This window comes from Oenanthe melanoleuca, chromosome 4 (assembly GCF_029582105.1).
Source record: "Oenanthe melanoleuca isolate GR-GAL-2019-014 chromosome 4, OMel1.0, whole genome shotgun sequence".
Lineage (NCBI taxonomy): Eukaryota > Metazoa > Chordata > Aves > Passeriformes > Muscicapidae > Oenanthe > Oenanthe melanoleuca.
Genome location: NC_079337.1, coordinates 51,837,471 through 51,855,753, shown reverse-complemented (window position 1 = coordinate 51,855,753; position 18,283 = coordinate 51,837,471). Strand labels below are relative to the sequence as shown.

Sequence of the window (18,283 nt, the reverse complement as noted above, 5' to 3'; positions counted from 1 at the left end):
TTCTGCAGCAAATACTGTGATATGTACTGTGGTATGACAGGACTAATAAAGAATTGAGTTTGTTGTTCAGGAATGTTAGGCTTTGCTACATCAGTCAAAAGCACCAGCAGGTGAGTAGGTCCAGTTGGAAATGATCTGTCAGTCAGGTGTTTTGGGGTGAAACTTTTTCAATGAACAGGCACTCTGTGCCTTTTTAGAATCTAGTAATTGTTTCCCATGGAGAAAGCATCCATTTTTCTTTTCTCATTGTTCTGGGTCTGGCTAGGACAGAGTTAATTTTCTTTATAGCAGCTGTTATGGTGCCGTGTTCTTTGTGACCAGAACAGTGTTGATAACACACTGATATTTTAGCTCTTTCTGAACTGTGTTTGTACAACATCAAGGCCTTCTGTCTTTCTCGCTGTGCCTGATGTCTGTCCCCCCACAATGACTGAGGAGAGTACAAATACTGGGAGGGGTACAACCAGGCAGGTGACTCAAACTAAAGAGATATTCCTTGCCATATAATGTCATGCTCAGCAATAAACTGGAGGGGAGTGGGATTTAGAGAGGCTACCCAGCTTTTGCTTAGGAAGTGGCTTGGTATCGATCGTGGGTAGTGGTGGTGAGTGGCCCGTTTCACTTTGTTTTTCTCTACTTCCACTTCTGCTTTTTATGTTAAACAGTTACATTATCTCAGCATACAAGTTTTCTTACCCTTTATTCATGTTTTTCTCTTCACCCATCTGAGAGTGAGGGGGAGTTATGCACCTGGATGGTTTAATTACCCCATGGGCAGCAAAGCACCACATGATCTCTTTAATTGTGTAAGGCAGAAAGGAAATAGAGATCTTAACACATGGATATTTGTTTTGAAAGGAACCTCTAAAGGTCATGGAGTCCAAATACCCTGCAATGGGCAGGGATGTCTTCAGTCAGATCAGGTTGCTCAGAACCCTGTCCAATGGATGTTGCCAAGGATGGGGCATCTACCACCTTTCTGGGCAGCCTGGTTTTGGATGCTGTGCTTTTGGATTCTTCAGGGTAAGCAAAGTATTTACTTTTATTTTCAGTGTTGAAATTTTTAAGACAGCAGGAAAACTTCTGTCGCCAAAAAATTGACACAGAAAGCAGTAACCATAGTATATTTTTACTACACTTTGTATATTCTGGAGTTAAATCTGAATATTTTGCATTGCTGCGCATTTTTCTGGTGCTCCATTTCCCATAGTGGTCTCAGGTCCATGTTTTTATTTTAGCAAGTCTTAGTTTACAACTCATGTCTTCCCATTTCTAGTCCACTCTGTTTCTGCTGCTCCCCCATGTTGGCCTCTCCAACCTGATTGCTTTCTGCTCAGCTGTTGTTTCTGCCATAGTCAAATTTGACAACTCCCTTTTGCATTTTGCTTCTCTGGAGACCATTTACAGAAAGATCCATGTTATTCTGACTGTATGCCAAAAATTGTGTGAGTCCATAGGCCAAGCAAAGATACAATACCTAATTGCTGAAGTTTATCTCTATTTGTATGCTGTGGAAATATTTTTTTTTTAAGGCTCCTGTGCTCAGTACATAAACGTGAATGGTCTTTCTTAGGGACTGTTAAAATGATGTTCTTGGCTGAAGACCAGTACCGGAAAAATTTGAAGTTCATATTCCAGGCAGGAGGATGCTAGAGCTGTTCAGTGACCATAGATCTTCAGCCAGAGTTGAAGATAGGATAGCATGTGATCTTCATAGAGATTTTTTTTCATAATACTTTTTCTTGCAAATTGCAGAACTGTTTTGGTTAATTTTCATTTATTTATTTTTCCAGCTAAAGTCGACTTGACACATAGAACCATTGAATAAAAGAACTGAGCCAAATCATTTATGTCCAGAAAATAAGAACTATGTAACAAAAAAAGTTTGGCATGTAAAGGCATACAACTACTGATAGATGCCTAAAACAGTGAAAATTTATATTCCTTCAGCCATAGAAAATTACAGTCATACTGTATCTGAGCTTGGAATTCCAAATAGGATTTCACACTCTATTGTCTGAAAACATTTGAAACTTATACTGTGTATTGTGCCATGTGTTTACCTAACCTGAGAATATTAAAAGTTTGAGTAAAACTGTCTGCTGTACTGATAAGATTAGTGGTAGTTCACTTGTTAACTTCTATACTTACTTGAAGGGCAGTGAAGAAGTAAAAGGAGAAAGAATATGTTTCCTTACATTTCTGTGAATGGGGAAAAGAATTTTAAATAGCAAACTGGGACTTGCTTAATGATAAGTATGGACTTGAAAAGAATTATATGGGATATGATGTTAAAGAAATAGTTATGCCTATGATGCGAAGTGTGGAAGTGAAATTGATTTATGCAAAACATTAGAAGACAAAACACAGGAAATAATAGAATGCTAACTGGTGGTTGGAAAAAAAAAAACAGGACTCGGAAAAGAATTATTAGGACAAGTATAACTTGCTCCAATAGCAAGTGATTATGGTATGACTAATGCTCTCACTCATGTTTCCAGTACAGCGTGTTAGGATATACTAACAGAATACAGCTTGGACTGGTGTGAATGAAGGAGCAACTTGAGTGTTTGTCTAGAATCCCAATATAGGACACCTGAAAGAGCACTTAGTCTTGGATAGTAAATTTTAAAAACCCAGGTAATTGAAGGAACTTGGTTAGCATTCAGATATAATATACATTACCTGTAATTAGGACTTCAAATTACATATATTTTTCTAATAACCACTGCAAGAATAGAACTATGATACATTTTTCGTTTCCTCTCCTGTTTATTTTTGTTATTCATCATTCTGCATATTTTCAAGATGAAGGAAAGGAGAAATAGAAATAGTGAATACATAAAGAAATTCCAGAACAGGGAAATCCAGTGAAAACCTACACAAGAAAAGTGTTGCAGTCTCTGTCATATCTGACAGGTAACCTTGTGATGTCTGAGCTGGCTCATTTTTCACCATGCCAGACAAATATAAAAGTTTGGAATAACAACTATCACAGCTTGTGCAGTGGATGTCATGTAGTACAAAAGCATAGATATGTGTTTCTTGCATTTTCATGTCTTAACATCAGATAACTTTAAAATAATCTTAGTCTTTTTTTCTGTGTAGTAGTTGCTGATAATTTCTGTCCTTCAGGTTATATTGTCAGTACACATCTCTACATCAGTTTGCATATGGAAAAAGTAAACCAGATGAACCATTAAATAAAATACATGTGATACTTCTAAAAAAATTTTGTCTTATTTGTATATTTGAATTTTGTAGTCTGACTGAAAATCTGGCATCCTGAATGCAGTTGCTGCTTTGGAAGATATCTGGTTCATAGGAGTATATATACTGGTCCATGCCTGCTAGTCATCAGTAGTGGATGAGTAAGGAAAGAATATAGAAGACAGGGTAAATGCAAACTGGGTTTGGGTTTTTTTAACTCATACTATTTTCTTTGCTGCTAGTAGAACATAGTTTGTTTTCCTGAGAACAAGGTTGTAAAAGATAGGTCATTATACTTAATAGGATCTGAGTTATATATATATATCAGGCTTCTGTTTCATCTTTTGAGTCCACTTCTGCTTTCAGCCTCCATATTCTCTAGCAATATGTTTCACAACTTAGTTTTGTGTTTGTAGAGCAAGGAAAAAATATTCTAAAATTAAATTTTTGGTATGAGATGTATTTCCCAATTCCTGTGTTTGTGAGGCAGGAGAGAATAACTATCTTCTTTCCACATTTTGCATGTCTTCTATCAGTCTCTTAGGTCTTTGCATCTGTTTGTCACTTTTCTCTCATGCTCTCACTGAAGGCTGGAGTTTTAGCCAGTTGCATACAAAAACTATTGATTATTCATACTGACTTCATGCTAACTTTTATTACTCTGAGATAACTTTTTTCCACTGTTGTAAGTTTTCAGAATTGTGAGGGTGTGACAGAATAATGCCATGACATGGTGATGTTTGTTTCCTATTTAATTCTTAATAATTTTTGAATTCTAGTTTCCTTAACTATTGTTGTTGAGCTAGGGAGGTGAATATTTATGAGATATTTGAAATGATTTTTTAACATTGCAGGAAAAGGCTGTTCGTTGACACCTTAGCTGTGGTACATAACTATCAGTCAGCTGTCAAGGCAACATTATTGAGGAAAAGTAGCTGAATTTAATTTAGAAACAGTTAAAATGGGGCTTAAATATCAATATGCAATTTCCTCCTATTCTACCTCTCTCTAATGTATATTGAAAGAAAAAGAAAATGTTTACCCGATGTACATTATCCCTTCAAAAGGTTTGTGTTGCTGAGGGTAGCATTTATTTGTGTTCACAAGTTGATTACAGTGACATAAATAACTTCATTTTGTGTGGGGGAGGCTGGGGAAAGCTAGTACATAAGTTAGAGAGGTACTGCACTGAGCATCAGGTCAGAATTTCCTGTACATCTCTGGAATGACTCAGTGCTTTAGCTCTGGTTTTGAAGAATGGGGATTTGGGTACTTTTCTCCTGTGCTGTATGTTCAGGATTTGACTAAAGGAAAAGATGGAATTTATTTCTTTCAGAAATTGCAACTGTGTAGTGTAGATTTCTCCTTAATAAAAATCTTCTTAGTAATTATGTGTATGTGCAAGGGGTATCTGCTGCACTCAAGAGTTCTGCAAGGTTGTGTGTTTCCGTAGGGCAGTGTGAGGTTTTGTCTGTAAGGGATTTTTTTGTGATACTGCGGTTTCTGGTGTGCTAGGGTCCTTGGATTGGATCTGTTGGCCACAATATAAGTAGTAAGTGTTGTGTGCGTCATCCCTGCTTTGCTCCAAGATAAGCACCCCCTCTTTTTTTCTTTTGGTGGTGAATTGAAATGTGCAGAGGGATTGAAAGAAAGATAATAGTTCTGCTCAAAAGCAGGGAGCTAATCTATAGGGATGTTGTTGTAGAGTATTGCTTGAAGGTAATCTGTTGTCTAGTCAGAGAGTTACAGACCCTCTGTCAAATAGGATGATCTGGGTCGTCAGGGAAGAGCAGCAACTACACAGATAGTGTGGGGGAGTTGGGATACACACCTACTCACTGTTATCCAGGGACAATTAAAGGCACAGGGTGTGCTCAGGAGGTAGCTAGGCAAACTGCAGAGCTGTTTGGGTTTTCTAGTTGTCTTTTCTGCATTACAGATATGTCAGTGCGCTGATGCATACCACACAGAAAAATAGAAATTAAGTTTGTATCCAGTAGACCTCAAAATTTAAAATATATAAAAACAAATCTCGCAGGAAGGATTCTGATTTCATTGTTTTATTTGAAATTAAAATAAAGCCAGAGAAATGAACTGTATACTAACAAAGTAAAACATGAAGGGAATTTGCCTAGTTGGAAAAACAAATTTTTGCTTCATTGTTTAAGCTGAAAAGAACATTTGGCTTCGTGTCATTTATTCAGTTCCTCTATGTGGACTGCCAGTATTTTAGAAGACTTATTTCTCGAGTCTTGAAAAATAACTTTAAAATTGGCTGAATGTTGTCACTGCCCTGTCAGGAGGAATGCTGTTTTGCTCAACTTTATAAATTATCATAATTGCATATTTGTACATTTCTAGGATTACCGAAATTAAATTGGAATGTATGAAATCATTCTACCACCAGTTGCTGTAGAGTCCAGGGCAGATCCATGGTACAAACAGGGGAATTTCTTGTCACATCACTTAATGATCCAGTGCTAGGATCTTGTCCTAGGGAGCCTCCAACACTCTGTAGGACAATAGTAGGAAAGGGTTCTTTTCCCTATCCAGGAAGCATAAAGGGAAAGCTATGCCCACCTATAAAATGAACTTGGCAAGTCATAGAGATATTTATGAACACTGGCAGCAAAAGCACAGTCTCTTGTATCTCTATTTTTAGGCAAAAAGGTGTTAAGCTAAGCCTGTCTTTTTGTTGTGTTTTGTTTTTGTGTTGTGGGTTTCTTAGGGGTTTTTTCCCCTTTCTTTGTCATCATTTTAGCTTAGTGGTTACACTTCCTCACCAGGATTAGCAGATGTACATTACTGGGTGCAGCCTTCCTTTTTTCAGATCTTTCATCTTACCATTTTGGTTTAATCTGAAGATGTTTTTGGTAACGAAAATGTATCCGCCATGTGCTAATTTGGTATCTTATGTAAATAAAAACTTTTGTGGAAAGTCTTAGCCTACTGTAGAGAGTATTCTTTCTCTCAAGAACAGTATTGAAGCACTGAAAGAAGTACAGCTGTCTCAAAACACTTTATGGCAAAAAGAAACGTTGAGTGTATTGCAGGCTATTTATGGATCAAGCTTGGCTGCATTCCATAGGAGAGATTTTTCCCGTAATTTTGTACTGGCATGTATGAGAATGTTGTCATCCTTTTTGTAAGAAGTCATGAAGAAAAAACAGATTTTTGAGAAATTGTCCTGGTGGAAAGCATTCACTGATTTGTCAATACTGCTATGTCTGTTAATTTCTGTATGTTTACACTGCTGGTCAGTTCTATGGCAAAGATCTTCTGCTTCTTTATATTCTTGTGATGTCTGAACTTTCAGAAGTGATGCTGAGATCAAATGTGATTTCAAGAAAGAAAGTTACCTAGAGTTCAATTTTAAAAAAACCTCTGCTGTTATGGGAAAAGCTGTTGCAAGGAGGCAGTTAATACTTTGGTACTGATCTTATCTAGGAAAATACAAAGAAAATACATAAAATTCTAATACAATTTCAAAATTTGTGAAATCAGGGTACTATCTTACTGTAAAATTATGACTAAACACTTTTGTTTTAAATTAGCAACTGCTTCGTTTTTTTCAGGAAATTCGGAGAGCGACCTCAACCGAAACGGCTCACAAGGTAAGCATTAAAGAAACTTGGTGTTTAACAGTTTTCTGAAGTTACCATTTTAATTCTCAGAAAAATTAAGTTAAAAGTTGTGGGTTGCTAACCCTAGAATTTTAAATATAAAAGCATTTCAATTATAAATGCAATCAGCAGTACTATTTTTAAGAGTTGGCTTTGTTTTAATATGAAACTCAAAATGCATTTTTAGAAATGATGTTGACTTTATGTATCAGTTGTTGTAGATTATTCAATAGGATGTGGATCTACTTATTTTTAAATCCTCAGGAATGAGCTGATTTGTTTCTTGAGTTAAAAGTCAGGTCATGTAACACTTTTTGCTGCCAGAATTAAACACGGTGCTGTCAGGGAGTAATCTTAACCAATTTTTGGTGACCCCCAAACAATCAGAGAGAGTAACAAATAGAACTATCAAGTCAATCCATTCTGTAAAGTGTGTAGAGTGACTGGAGTACAGTGCTTGCTTGATTTGCTGCTGGCTTGCCTGGGATGTGTTTACACCAGAAACTGTTCTTTTTTCAAACTGGTTTAACACAGTCTATGCAAATATTTATTATTCTGTGCCACAAGCTGTGCCGATTATAATTAGCTCCTGGCTTTCAAATCCACTGTTTGCTAGAAAGCAAAAAAGGATGTGCCATTTGTTTTATAGTTTTGTGTGGTGATAGAGGAAGGCCCTTGTCACCCTGACAGCCTCTGTTTTGAATGAAATGATACCTTATGTTAGCACATGATGGGGGGAGGCATTTACATGTTGTGTTGTGAATATCTGTCTCACTACATTTCTGGATAAGATTTAGGTTAGCTTGTCATCATTAAACTTCATTTCAATGCAAAATTGATCTATACTGACTTACAAGTATTTGAACAATGGCGGTTTCTTGTTGGCCTGCCAGTCTTCAGGGATACTTGAAGATAGTATGTTTTAAGTAATGATGCTTTCCATTTTGAGCAGTAACACCTGTACTATAACCCTGAAGTTACTCATTGAATTTACCTTCATTAAAAAAAAAAAAAAAAAAGAACCCAAATAGTATGTATTATCTATGTTTTCAAAAGAGCAACCAAAAAAAAAGAAATTACTATACAGTGAGAGCTTTTAACCAAGTTTTCTCTTTACTATAGTTACTCTAAATTTCATGTTCGGGATTTTAGCTACAAGGTAGCTAAAATATAGGGTGGGTATCTGTGAAGTGCCAGCCATCCTTCAAAGCAGCAATTTAAAAACTTTTCCTGTGGATAGAGGTTGGAAACAAACAACCTAGCTTTCCTCTTAAGAATAAACTGCTGAAATGGAGCAACTGTTGCCCTGATTTTTAAGATTGGTTTGTTTATGTTGAAAATGTATTTGTAAACGCATAAAAGCATTTAGTTCAATTATTGGAAAAGTTGCTGTGGGGTTTTTGTTTGCAGGCTGTCTGGTTTGACTAATAATCTGTTCATGATCATGCAGGCTCCAGCAGAACAACACTACTGTGTTCATACTATGCTAGTTGGTTTCAGGTGTAAACTATAATAAAACTACCTTCATGAAGAGTTTTAGGATTGAATAATGAAAAATGTCACTTAAGGTATCAGTGGGAGGGATTGGAGGGGTAACATCACTTGTTCTTGCAGGAGCTTGGATTTTGCAAGTCCACTGTAGAAACAGATTAGTAGAAAACACACATTTTCTTCCTCATACAATGCTAAATAAAGATTAAATAGCACCGTGCAGTTTACTGTGTGGGTTGCTGGATTTGAGTAGTTTTTTAATAGTAGTCAAGTCAAAAGTTTTTAATATGACAGATATTCTTAATTTAGTATGATAGTACTCTTAAAATATTTCAAATTGTCAGATTGAAGTTTTTAAACAATTTAAATGCAGCTAATATACATAATAAGGAAATGTATAATAATAATTTCGCAGTGAATTATGTTTTGGGGTATAAAATATATTCTTAAAAATGGTCATGAATTAGTAAGTGTTTGGGCCTTGAATCAGTTCTTCCAGCCATACTTTTGTGGATAAACATCAGTTATACCAATGTCAAGTGTAAATAGATCAACAATAGATCAACAGCAAGTCTATTCTCTGTTCTTATATCCTGCTATTTACACAGAAAATCGGCTCACTAATCACTAGACATTAATCATGTCTTATGCAGGCATGACAAACACAAGAATTTGCAAAACATCATTAGCAAAGCTGAGTTGTTGTTGTCCAACCCAACTCTGGCTCAATCTACTCGCTTTTCTCTATGAAACTGTGTGGGGATTTCTTTTGGAAAAGGTCTAGTCAGTAAAATACTGTTTTCTATCCTCCATTGTTTTTTTCTCTGAAATGTTTGGTTTTCTAGATCTGCCCTAAGGAAATTCAATAGTTGATGCAGTTCACAGAAAAAAAAAAAGACAAAAAATCCAAACATCCAAAAATCCTTCTTATGTAAGGTTTTATTTTTTCATATAAATTCCTGATAAATTCATAATTTATTTCTCTGGTAGATGGCTTTGAAGATGAGTGCATTGGTGGGCATTCAACCCACAAAAGCTCCTTCAGGAACTGGTGTTCCTGCCAGCACTCCGGCACAGCTGATCCCTAGGGTGTTGAATTTGGCATGCTGCTTAATGAACAGTTAGATTATTATACAGAAGAGTGACTGGCTGTTATTGTTCTCTCACTTCTCTCAAGGAGTGGTTGGTGTGTTTGAGGTAATTACAGCATTTATATAACATCTGTAATTACAGTGATGATGAACAATAAAACATTTCTTAAAAATTAATTTCTTTTTCACCTGACTCTTTGCAGGAAGTAGATCTTTTGTCTAGAAAACTAGGTGAAACAATATTTTTTCTTAGTATCTTCAAAACCAAAAGAAAACTTGTATATGAACATTGCAATGATTTGGTTAAAAGCTTAAACAATTTGTTATTATCCATGAGATACTAAACTGGTCATGAAGAAAATATATAACTAATAAAATGTGTTCTAATTTGTGGCATGGTGCTTAATGAAATAGGACTTTAAACATGGTGCATTGATAGGATTTTACATCACAACAATTTTTTTTTTCTAGAAAATGTAGTAATTGTAAATGATCACAGACCCCACATTGCTAGTTTTGTGCAGAGTAATTACTTATTTTTCCTGTGTAATTGTCTTAAACAGTGATCAAATGCATCTTGACCCTGTTAATGGTCAATGTTAATGTTAATGGTGACCTTTTTGGAATTTCAGGATTTTTTCCCTATTGTAAACAAAACCAAAAGAAGTTGCAAAGCTTATATTGTGTTTTGATTTTTAGGGAAGCAATGCGAAATTACCTGAAGGAGCGAGGTGACCAAACAGTGCTAATACTCCACGCGAAGGTTGCGCAGAAATCATATGGGAATGAAAAAAGGTAACTTTTTATGTTGAAGTCCATTCACAGCTGGGAGCTAAGGAAACTTTAGTGTGTAGTTGGGTGCACAGGACTTTGCAGAATTCCTCAGTTTGCACTGTAGTGTGAAGAAACGTGAAATGCTTCCTCCTCAGTCATTTAATTATGTAACAAGTGCTGCAAACCTATAGCATTCAATGGAGTGATGCCTGTTTCTACCAAGAGGTTCCCTATCTATGGTCAAAGCTTTTCTTCCATTGCCTAAAATTGTTCTCATTTTAAACCTTCCATTTTAATTTTGGAGTAAATGAGGTGATCAACAGTGAATACTTGTAGAGGAGTTTTTTCCTGAATAATTTCACATTAATACGAAAGGGAAATTGCTGGCCTCAGTAAGATAGGTTTCTAAATCATGTCTGTAATAAGTTTAAAAAGAATGATAGGTCAATCATGACTCTGTGATAAACATTCCCTTGCAGAAATCAATACAGTGCATGTTACAATTATAGATGCTTTTCTAAGGGACAGACTTTGCAGGAATATGTGAGAATGAAAAGGCAAAGGTGCTCTTCCTGCAGTCTTCTCTTGCAGTCGTCTACATGTGGTGGTTTTTTTGTATGACTAGTAGAAGCAAATAGGATGCTCCTTCATATGTGGGTCCCTAGACCTCTGAGGATGTAACACAACATTCTTCTATTGTAACCAATGCTCTTCTACCTGGCATTTCACTAGAATAGTGCAGTATTTGGTTATTTTTTATATTATTATTTGTTCTCCACAGAAAGACCACATATTCAGCACATTAATGTCTTTGAAATTTTACCACTGTTACCTTTTACCACTGTTTTGTTAAGTCCTGTTGCATCATTATGTTTTTATAGCTTTGAGATTAGAGATTTGATTTATGTATAAGACCATTAGAAAACCCAGATGTTATGATTAAACCTGCAGATTTCTCAATTTGTTGTTACCTGTCTCAGTCACACTTTCTGATGTATGTGAATCAGAGATATAGGCTATATTTTGAACTGTTTTTTGGTATTGAGTATTTGTCTTTCTCAGGTCCTTGCTTTTGGGCAGTGTCCAAGTTCTGCACATCCATGGAATTGTTTAATTAAAGTGGTTTTCAGATGTTTCTGAAATTCTTGTTGTGAATCAAGTGGGAAGTTAGTGAAGGAAGAAGGGCACAGAAGCAGACAAATGTATTTGCTGTATAACTGTGCAGCCCTCTTGCTCTCTACCATGTTTAAATGTAAAAGAGTTGCAATGCCAGGCTGGTCTGACAGTAAAGTATAACTATGCTAAACTTGACAGCCAAAAAGATTATTGTCATTCAAGAGTTGCATAGTTAACTCATAACTGCAGATGAATAAAATATATATTACACCCCAAAAATGAGGGGTGTGCCTGCAGATGAGAAAGTGGCTTTCGAAACTATGTATCTGTAACTTTGTCCTCCTGAGGCCAGGGCAGCTCATAAAGAACATTTTGCAAAGCTGTCCAGTGTATCATTATTCTGGAGGACAAATTGCATCAAAAGAAAGGAGAATATAAAAAGTATGTAATTTTGATCATTAAAAGTTTCATTACTGTTTGGAAAACTTGCAGAAGTGTTCTCAGGAATCCAGGGCAAAGCTTCAAATTGTTATTTGGTAATGGCTTCTGAAAGCTCCTGTGTGCGTTTCATAGTATTGCCATAAAATCCTGTTGACTTGGATATATGTGTATACTTCACTGTGGTTTCCTGTGGCATATACCTTACCTGAGCAGTGGTAATGTTTGGTAAACTGCTTTTTAAACAATTGCTAACTGGAATTAGGCATTCTTCTACCGCACTTTTTGAGGTGCACTTCAGTGTCTTAGCACAGCTGCATTTGTTCATGCAGCTTATCTCAGATTCATCTGTTTAAGAATGGAAGCGTGAGTGTAGAAAACTTCAGGGTTTTATAAAAGAAGATCAGAAATGAAAACAGTTGGTTGTTGGTTATCAGATAGTATGGTGCTGAAATGATTGCTGTTGTGGTATGAGTATGAAATGAAAGTGTGGAATCAGTCACCAAATCAATCAGGTTGGAAGGGACCATGGGGGGACATCTGATCCAGCCTAGAGCATGTGGCAAGGGACTGCATCCAGATGGTTCTTGAACATCCCCAGTGAGGGAGAATCCACAGCCTCTGTGGTCAACCTGTTCCATCTGCGGTCACCTGCACAGTAAAAAAGTTCTTCCTCATGTGCAAGTGGAACTTCTGTTCAGCAGTTTCTGCCTGCTCCCTCTTGTTCTATACATACTAAGGTTTCATTTTTTCAGTTTAAGTATTTTAGTTTTTCTGAAGCTTTAACATACCGTGTAGATTGTCTCTGTTACTGCTCTGCTAATTCCCAGACTGTTGGCATCAGTAATGATGTCCTGTTGTTATCAGCATAAAGGAAAGTGCCAGTTATTAAATCCTTTGATCCATGTGGGCCCTAAGGTACTTTGTAAAACTGAATGATAAAGTATTATATTCCTTTTGCTTTTTTTCTTGGGTTTTTAAATGTTTTCTTCTGTATTTATAGCAAACTGTGTCCTTTGTTTCTTCATATTTCTGGAGTAAGCAAAATTAGTAAAGTTTTAATGCTGTTTCATGCAACTGGACAGTGAAGTTTTCATCATTTTTTACATTTACTGCCGTTTCTGAAGAGTTAGTTTCCATACATCTTTATAGAAAGAAACTTATTTCATACCCATTTTTATAGACAAATTTTGTGTTTCTCATGGGATTTCATTATGGCATAGATATCATCTGGTTAATTTTTGAACCTTAAAGAATAACTAAATTAACATTACTTTTGTAACAAGGAATTCAAGGATACAAAAGGATTTATTTCTTAAATTCAACACGTCTTTCATGTAAATACAGAACTTAAAAAAATCTAGACAAACTTTCACCTCTTGTTCCAGTCTTTATTTAAGTCTTACTTGTTGCAGAGTCTTACTTTATGAAAAATACTTGCCATTAGCAAACTTTGCACATCATAATTAAAAGGGTAGCACAATAAGTACCTTTCAGTGTTTTGATGCGGGTTACTAGATGGTGAAATACTCTGTTAAAAACTTGCTGTAGATGGTACAGGTCTCACGTAGTGTGGTCTGGTTTAAACAGGCATCACAATAACACTATTTCAGATGCATGGATGCAGACTTTCCAGGTTAATTTGAGAGTTTTCGATACTTTTAAGTAACAGGAATGAAAGGAGTTGACTCTTTTGAGTTGACCCTTCACATGAGCCTTGCACTTCATGAAGTTAATGGTTTTAGCTTAACAAAGAAGCCAAGAGGTAAGAAGCTCAGGTTGGGCTTTAGTTGAATATAAGACTTTGAGCCTGATGTTTCCTGTTGGATGACTGTCACCTTTCAAAGGCATTCAGCTGATAGAGACTCAGGTGGTGTTTAGTCCTGGTGAGTGTGGATATTTGGTTTATATTTCTTGTATTGTTTTCCATATTTACCGTTCACTGAGCCTTTTTTCTCTTCAAAGTCTGAACAGTGTGAACATTCAGCAGTTTAAAGGACTGAAGTGTTTTGCACTCCTAGGCATAGTTCATCTAAAGACTGCAAGCCAGATTGGTATTTTGATTGTGCTGTTCAGAGTTAAACATGATCACTGCTGATTAGCATGAGAACACTGTAGCTGCATCTTGTTTTACAGCTGTTAGTGAAGGAACTCCTTTAACTTCTGATCTAGTACTTCCTTTTGCTGGATTGAGTGTGCCTGTCCTCTGGATAAAATTCGTTATTGAGTATAGCTTTTTCCAGGGCTTACCCTGTGGCTTCAATGCTTGTCCTTAGCACTGTAGTACGTAATGATTTTTCATTTGTCTGTTGTCACATTGAGATCTTTAGTTGTTAGATGTTGTCAGTTCTTTGATTTCCTATGAAGAAAGATTTCTGATTAGTTTCATTCTCAGAATAATGTGGGTAATTGACAAAAACTTGGAATTGACCAACAGATACAAAGGAGAAACTTCCCTTCTGAAGTCACTCTGGGTATAAAATAACTAGCTAGTAGAAGCATCTGAATTCTGAAGACTTCTTAAAGAAGTCTTTAGGGTGAACACAGACTTGTTTAAGATGAACACAGGCATGACTTGGTTGATTTGAAGAAGCAAACCTTTGTGATAGAAGCCTGTGGTTTGAGGAGAGCACTGAGTGCATCAGAACTGGGTAGAAATAACACGAGCGGATCTTATTTCCCTTTAAGACCTTGCTTCCTGGGAAGTTCTGATAAAGGAACTTCTCTAATTGAAGTACCGCATTTTCTCTGTATCAGTTGGCTTGAATTGTCTGAAGGAATATTGTTCTCTCCTTTGACGTTTATCTTATTTAATACAATGCTTCCAAAATTCAGATCTGGTTCACTTTTTCTGTGTTGGGTAGAATATTCATAGCTAAATTCCTCTATACATGAGTTCATGCAACTGCAAATAGGAAGTTAAAAAGGCCCAAGAATGTAGCTGTCTATGCCTGAAGGCTGAGAAAGAGGTAGATACATAAGAAAGAAAACTCATTCAAATTGTGAGTCTCCAGACTCTTTCTTCATGTTTGTAGTTTTAACGAAGCTTAAAATTTTATCAGCTTTAAAAGTTTCTTTTTTTGTTCAGTAAGTTTTCAAAGGTTTTTCTCTGCATTCAAATTTTAAGAGTGCTTTAATTGTTGTGGTTTGTTTTCTCTCCATCAGTGGGTTATACCTTGTTTCTTACAGGTCTTCATTGCCATCTAGTGGCTGTAGTTATTCAAAGGACTTGGTTTAGAATAAAGCTGAAATGAGAAAAGGTATGAAAAAAGTAGGGATTTTTTTTTCTTGTGTTCTGACCAGTAAGATAAATACAAAAGAGTATGTGAGGAAAGAAGGTAAGTCATGTCATGTGCTTTATGGTGTAATATTATTTGGTATAGAAGGGATTTGCTGGATTTTTGTTTTGGTTTCGTTTAGTTAGGATTTTTTTTTTTAGCAATTGTTCTATTAACAAAAGTTGACACTAATTTTTAATCTGTGTACAACTTCTTCATCAGGAATAGCTTATAGCTGATGACTATGATACTTTTGAAAGGTTCATAGATATTTCAGATGTATACATATTGGTATAACACCTGCTTTGCTGTGTTGTATATAGAATGAATGTAAGTGAAAAATTTTGACTGCAGATATATAGCCAAGAAAGAAAGTTTGAGGGGTTTTTTTGTCTGCAGGCAGTAAATTTTGTTAATTTTCGTAACCACTAAGACAATTTTAATAGCAGTAAGACTTAAAATTTGGTGATTTGTTTCTCTGACAGAGAATATACATTACTTGTGTCCATCAACAAAAAATACTACAAATACTTGCATTTATTTATATGTATTCCTAATATATATGTAATTATGGCATTATTAACAGCACTTGGGTTTCATCTATTAAGAATTCTGTAATTTTGAAAAACAGTTTATATCTGTTAAATGTGATCATGCTGAAAAATAATAATGCTGAATAGGTGAGATAAATCAGAGTTTTTCACTCTATTTTCATACTAAAGCTACCATTAATGGTGTTTAATAGAAGTAAGAATAATTTAGGATGAAAAAGACCTTTCAGATCATCAAGTCCAGCTGATTATCTGGCACTGACCTGTCTTGTCCAGGACTCCTACAGACACTTTGGAAACTGAATAATTTTGTCCTCTGATCATTTTCCATGACTCGGAGCCCACAGTTCAGTTCAGCTCCCTGCCCATCGCTGCGGCAGCCTGAGGGCAGCACAGCTGGCTGCTGCCCCAGTGTGGAGCCTGCTCCCCCTGCCTAGAAATCAATTGTTAAAAAGAAAGAAAGAGATTAAAAAAAAAAAATAAACCAGAAAACCCTCACCTGTAAGGTAAGAGTCATTGTTGGGTTGCAGAAGTGCAGAGTTACAACACTCTCTACAAATTGAAGTGAATAAAATAATTAGAAACTTTTTCATGGTCACCTCCCTTACATACCTCTTTAGCTACCTCACAATTGGATGTACTGATTCCACTTTATCTTGGATCATAGGGAAATGATGATAAAAACACAGCAGCTTGTTTGCTAATTAAAACCAAACCTTTTCAGGATTTGGGCTTTAACAATTTGCAGAAACTTCAAGACCAATGCATTGTATTATAATGATGAATTTAATTTTGAACAGATTGCTATAAGGTGCATCTAAAGTGATTGCAGTCAGTGCTGCTAAAAACTGGGCCTTATTTTTTACACATACTGATGAAGATACAAAATTATCTATTCCATTTAAAAACTGAGGAGAGATGTATGCATGGATGGAATCACTCCCTCCTTGCTTATGCTAAAAATTTAAGAATTATAATCAGTAGTTGTCCATTAAATTAGTTTGTGGAATTGTTCTGTATGTATTAATTGCTCCATCATGTTAAGCACTTGCAAAAGACTATAATAACTTTTGAGGTATTTTTTCCTTTCTTTCAGAATATCTTTGTAAGGTTTTTTTTTTTTATTTGCATTTTAGAAAGTCTTCAAGACAAGTGAAGGGCATGCCTTCATTTGAGTATAAACTCAAGTGCAAAGTGTGAATGTGAAAGCATTGGGTACACATCAGTTTGTTTATCTAAAAACTATGTAATTCCATAATGTGTTCTTCATTTTCAGGTTCTTTTGTCCTCCTCCATGTGTGTATCTCATGGGCAGTGGATGGAAGAAAAAAAAAGAGCAAATGGAGCGGGATGGTTGCACTGAGCAGGAGTCACAACCTTGCGCCTTTATTGGGATAGGAAACAGTGACCAAGAAATGCAGCAGCTGAACTTGGAAGGAAAGGTAGAAAAACTGTAATAAAGCACTAAGATAACTAACTGCAAAGATATTATATACATGGTGCATATTTCAAGGAATGTCCATTCTTATTTGTGGATAATTTTCTTACACTCTAGGTATTACGTAATGATTTGGAAAAAAATCCCTCAAAATATTTAGGACAATTGAATAGTTGGTTTTGGCTCATAGAGTCATAGCAAGGTACTAACCTTTAATTTGTAAGTTGTTATGCAGACTCAGTAAGCTGTAGGTTATTTGGTAGGGATCAGTGGCTAACTGAAATATGGTTTGTGGCCCAAGCTCTCTGTCCTGCTCCTTGGCTTGCATGAGTGGATAATCTTATCAAGAAAATATCAGAACATCTGTTGCTAGTAGTCTTTAAGTCTTTGCCTAAAAATACAATTGAAGTGTCATCTTAAAAATTTAGTAGGTTATTTTTAGTGGTGTAAATTGCTTACAAGATTTTTCTAAAAGGTATTTGTGATGACTTAAACAGTTGGAATAGTATTCATTTTACCTCATTGTTTTATTAAGCAGTATTTTATAGCTACCTGCTATTTCTGGCACAGTCTAACAGAAATGCTTCATATATTCTAAGTAGGAAAAGAATAATTGAAGTTCTTTATGAGAGTTTTTTTTAATTCTGTTGTCACCTAGCATAAACACTTAGCCAAAAGGAACTTCCTTGTGTTTCAAAACCCAATCATTTCCCATTCTTTCAAGAAAAGTTTAGCTCAACACATTTTCTGTAGGGACCAGTGTAGGGCAGTGTACAGCCCTAATCAAATTGAGATTTTAGCTCTTGACCCCTCACAGGTCGCTTTGACACAGTTATAGTCTCCAGTCACATCTTCTAGTCCTGGTGAGGGTCTTTAGATTGATCACAGATTGATAAGGTTGGTTGCAACACTTCACAAAGCTACAGTTGTCATGAAAGAACTGCATATGGAAGAGATGGAAAAAAGAGGTTCTCATCTGTTTTAGAAACTATTGCATGAGTTTTCCTATTTTATTCATAATTGAGTATGCATAGTTTCTTGAACTGGATAGACTTCAAAGTATAAACCACAGTATGTTTTCACCTACAGAATTATTGCACTGCCAAAACATTATACATATCAGACTCAGACAAGAGAAAGCACTTCATGTTATCGGTAAAAATGTTCTATGGCAATAGTGATGACATCGGTGTGTTCCTCAGTAAACGGATCAAAGTCATCTCCAAACCTTCTAAAAAGAAACAGTCACTGAAAAATGCAGACTGTGAGTATT

The 18,283-nt window shown here is 35.8% G+C and overlaps 1 protein-coding gene across 6 annotated transcripts in view; it reads left to right on the top strand.

Moving 5' to 3' along the window:
• RBPJ (recombination signal binding protein for immunoglobulin kappa J region) overlaps nt 1-18,283 on the top strand; it is a 147,994-nt gene that overhangs the window by 114,895 nt on the left and 14,816 nt on the right. For 5 of the 6 annotated variants that reach the window (XM_056490924.1, XM_056490925.1, XM_056490921.1 and 2 more), the window contains 4 exons: nt 6,786-6,824; nt 10,115-10,210; nt 16,849-17,014; nt 18,100-18,274. In XM_056490924.1, coding sequence (XP_056346899.1) covers nt 6,786-6,824; nt 10,115-10,210; nt 16,849-17,014; nt 18,100-18,274 — 476 coding nt within the window. Of the gene's footprint in view, nt 1-6,785; nt 6,825-10,114; nt 10,211-14,935; nt 15,004-16,848; nt 17,015-18,099; nt 18,275-18,283 lie in introns of those variants that run through there. The other variant, XM_056490927.1, reaches the window with a different exon arrangement.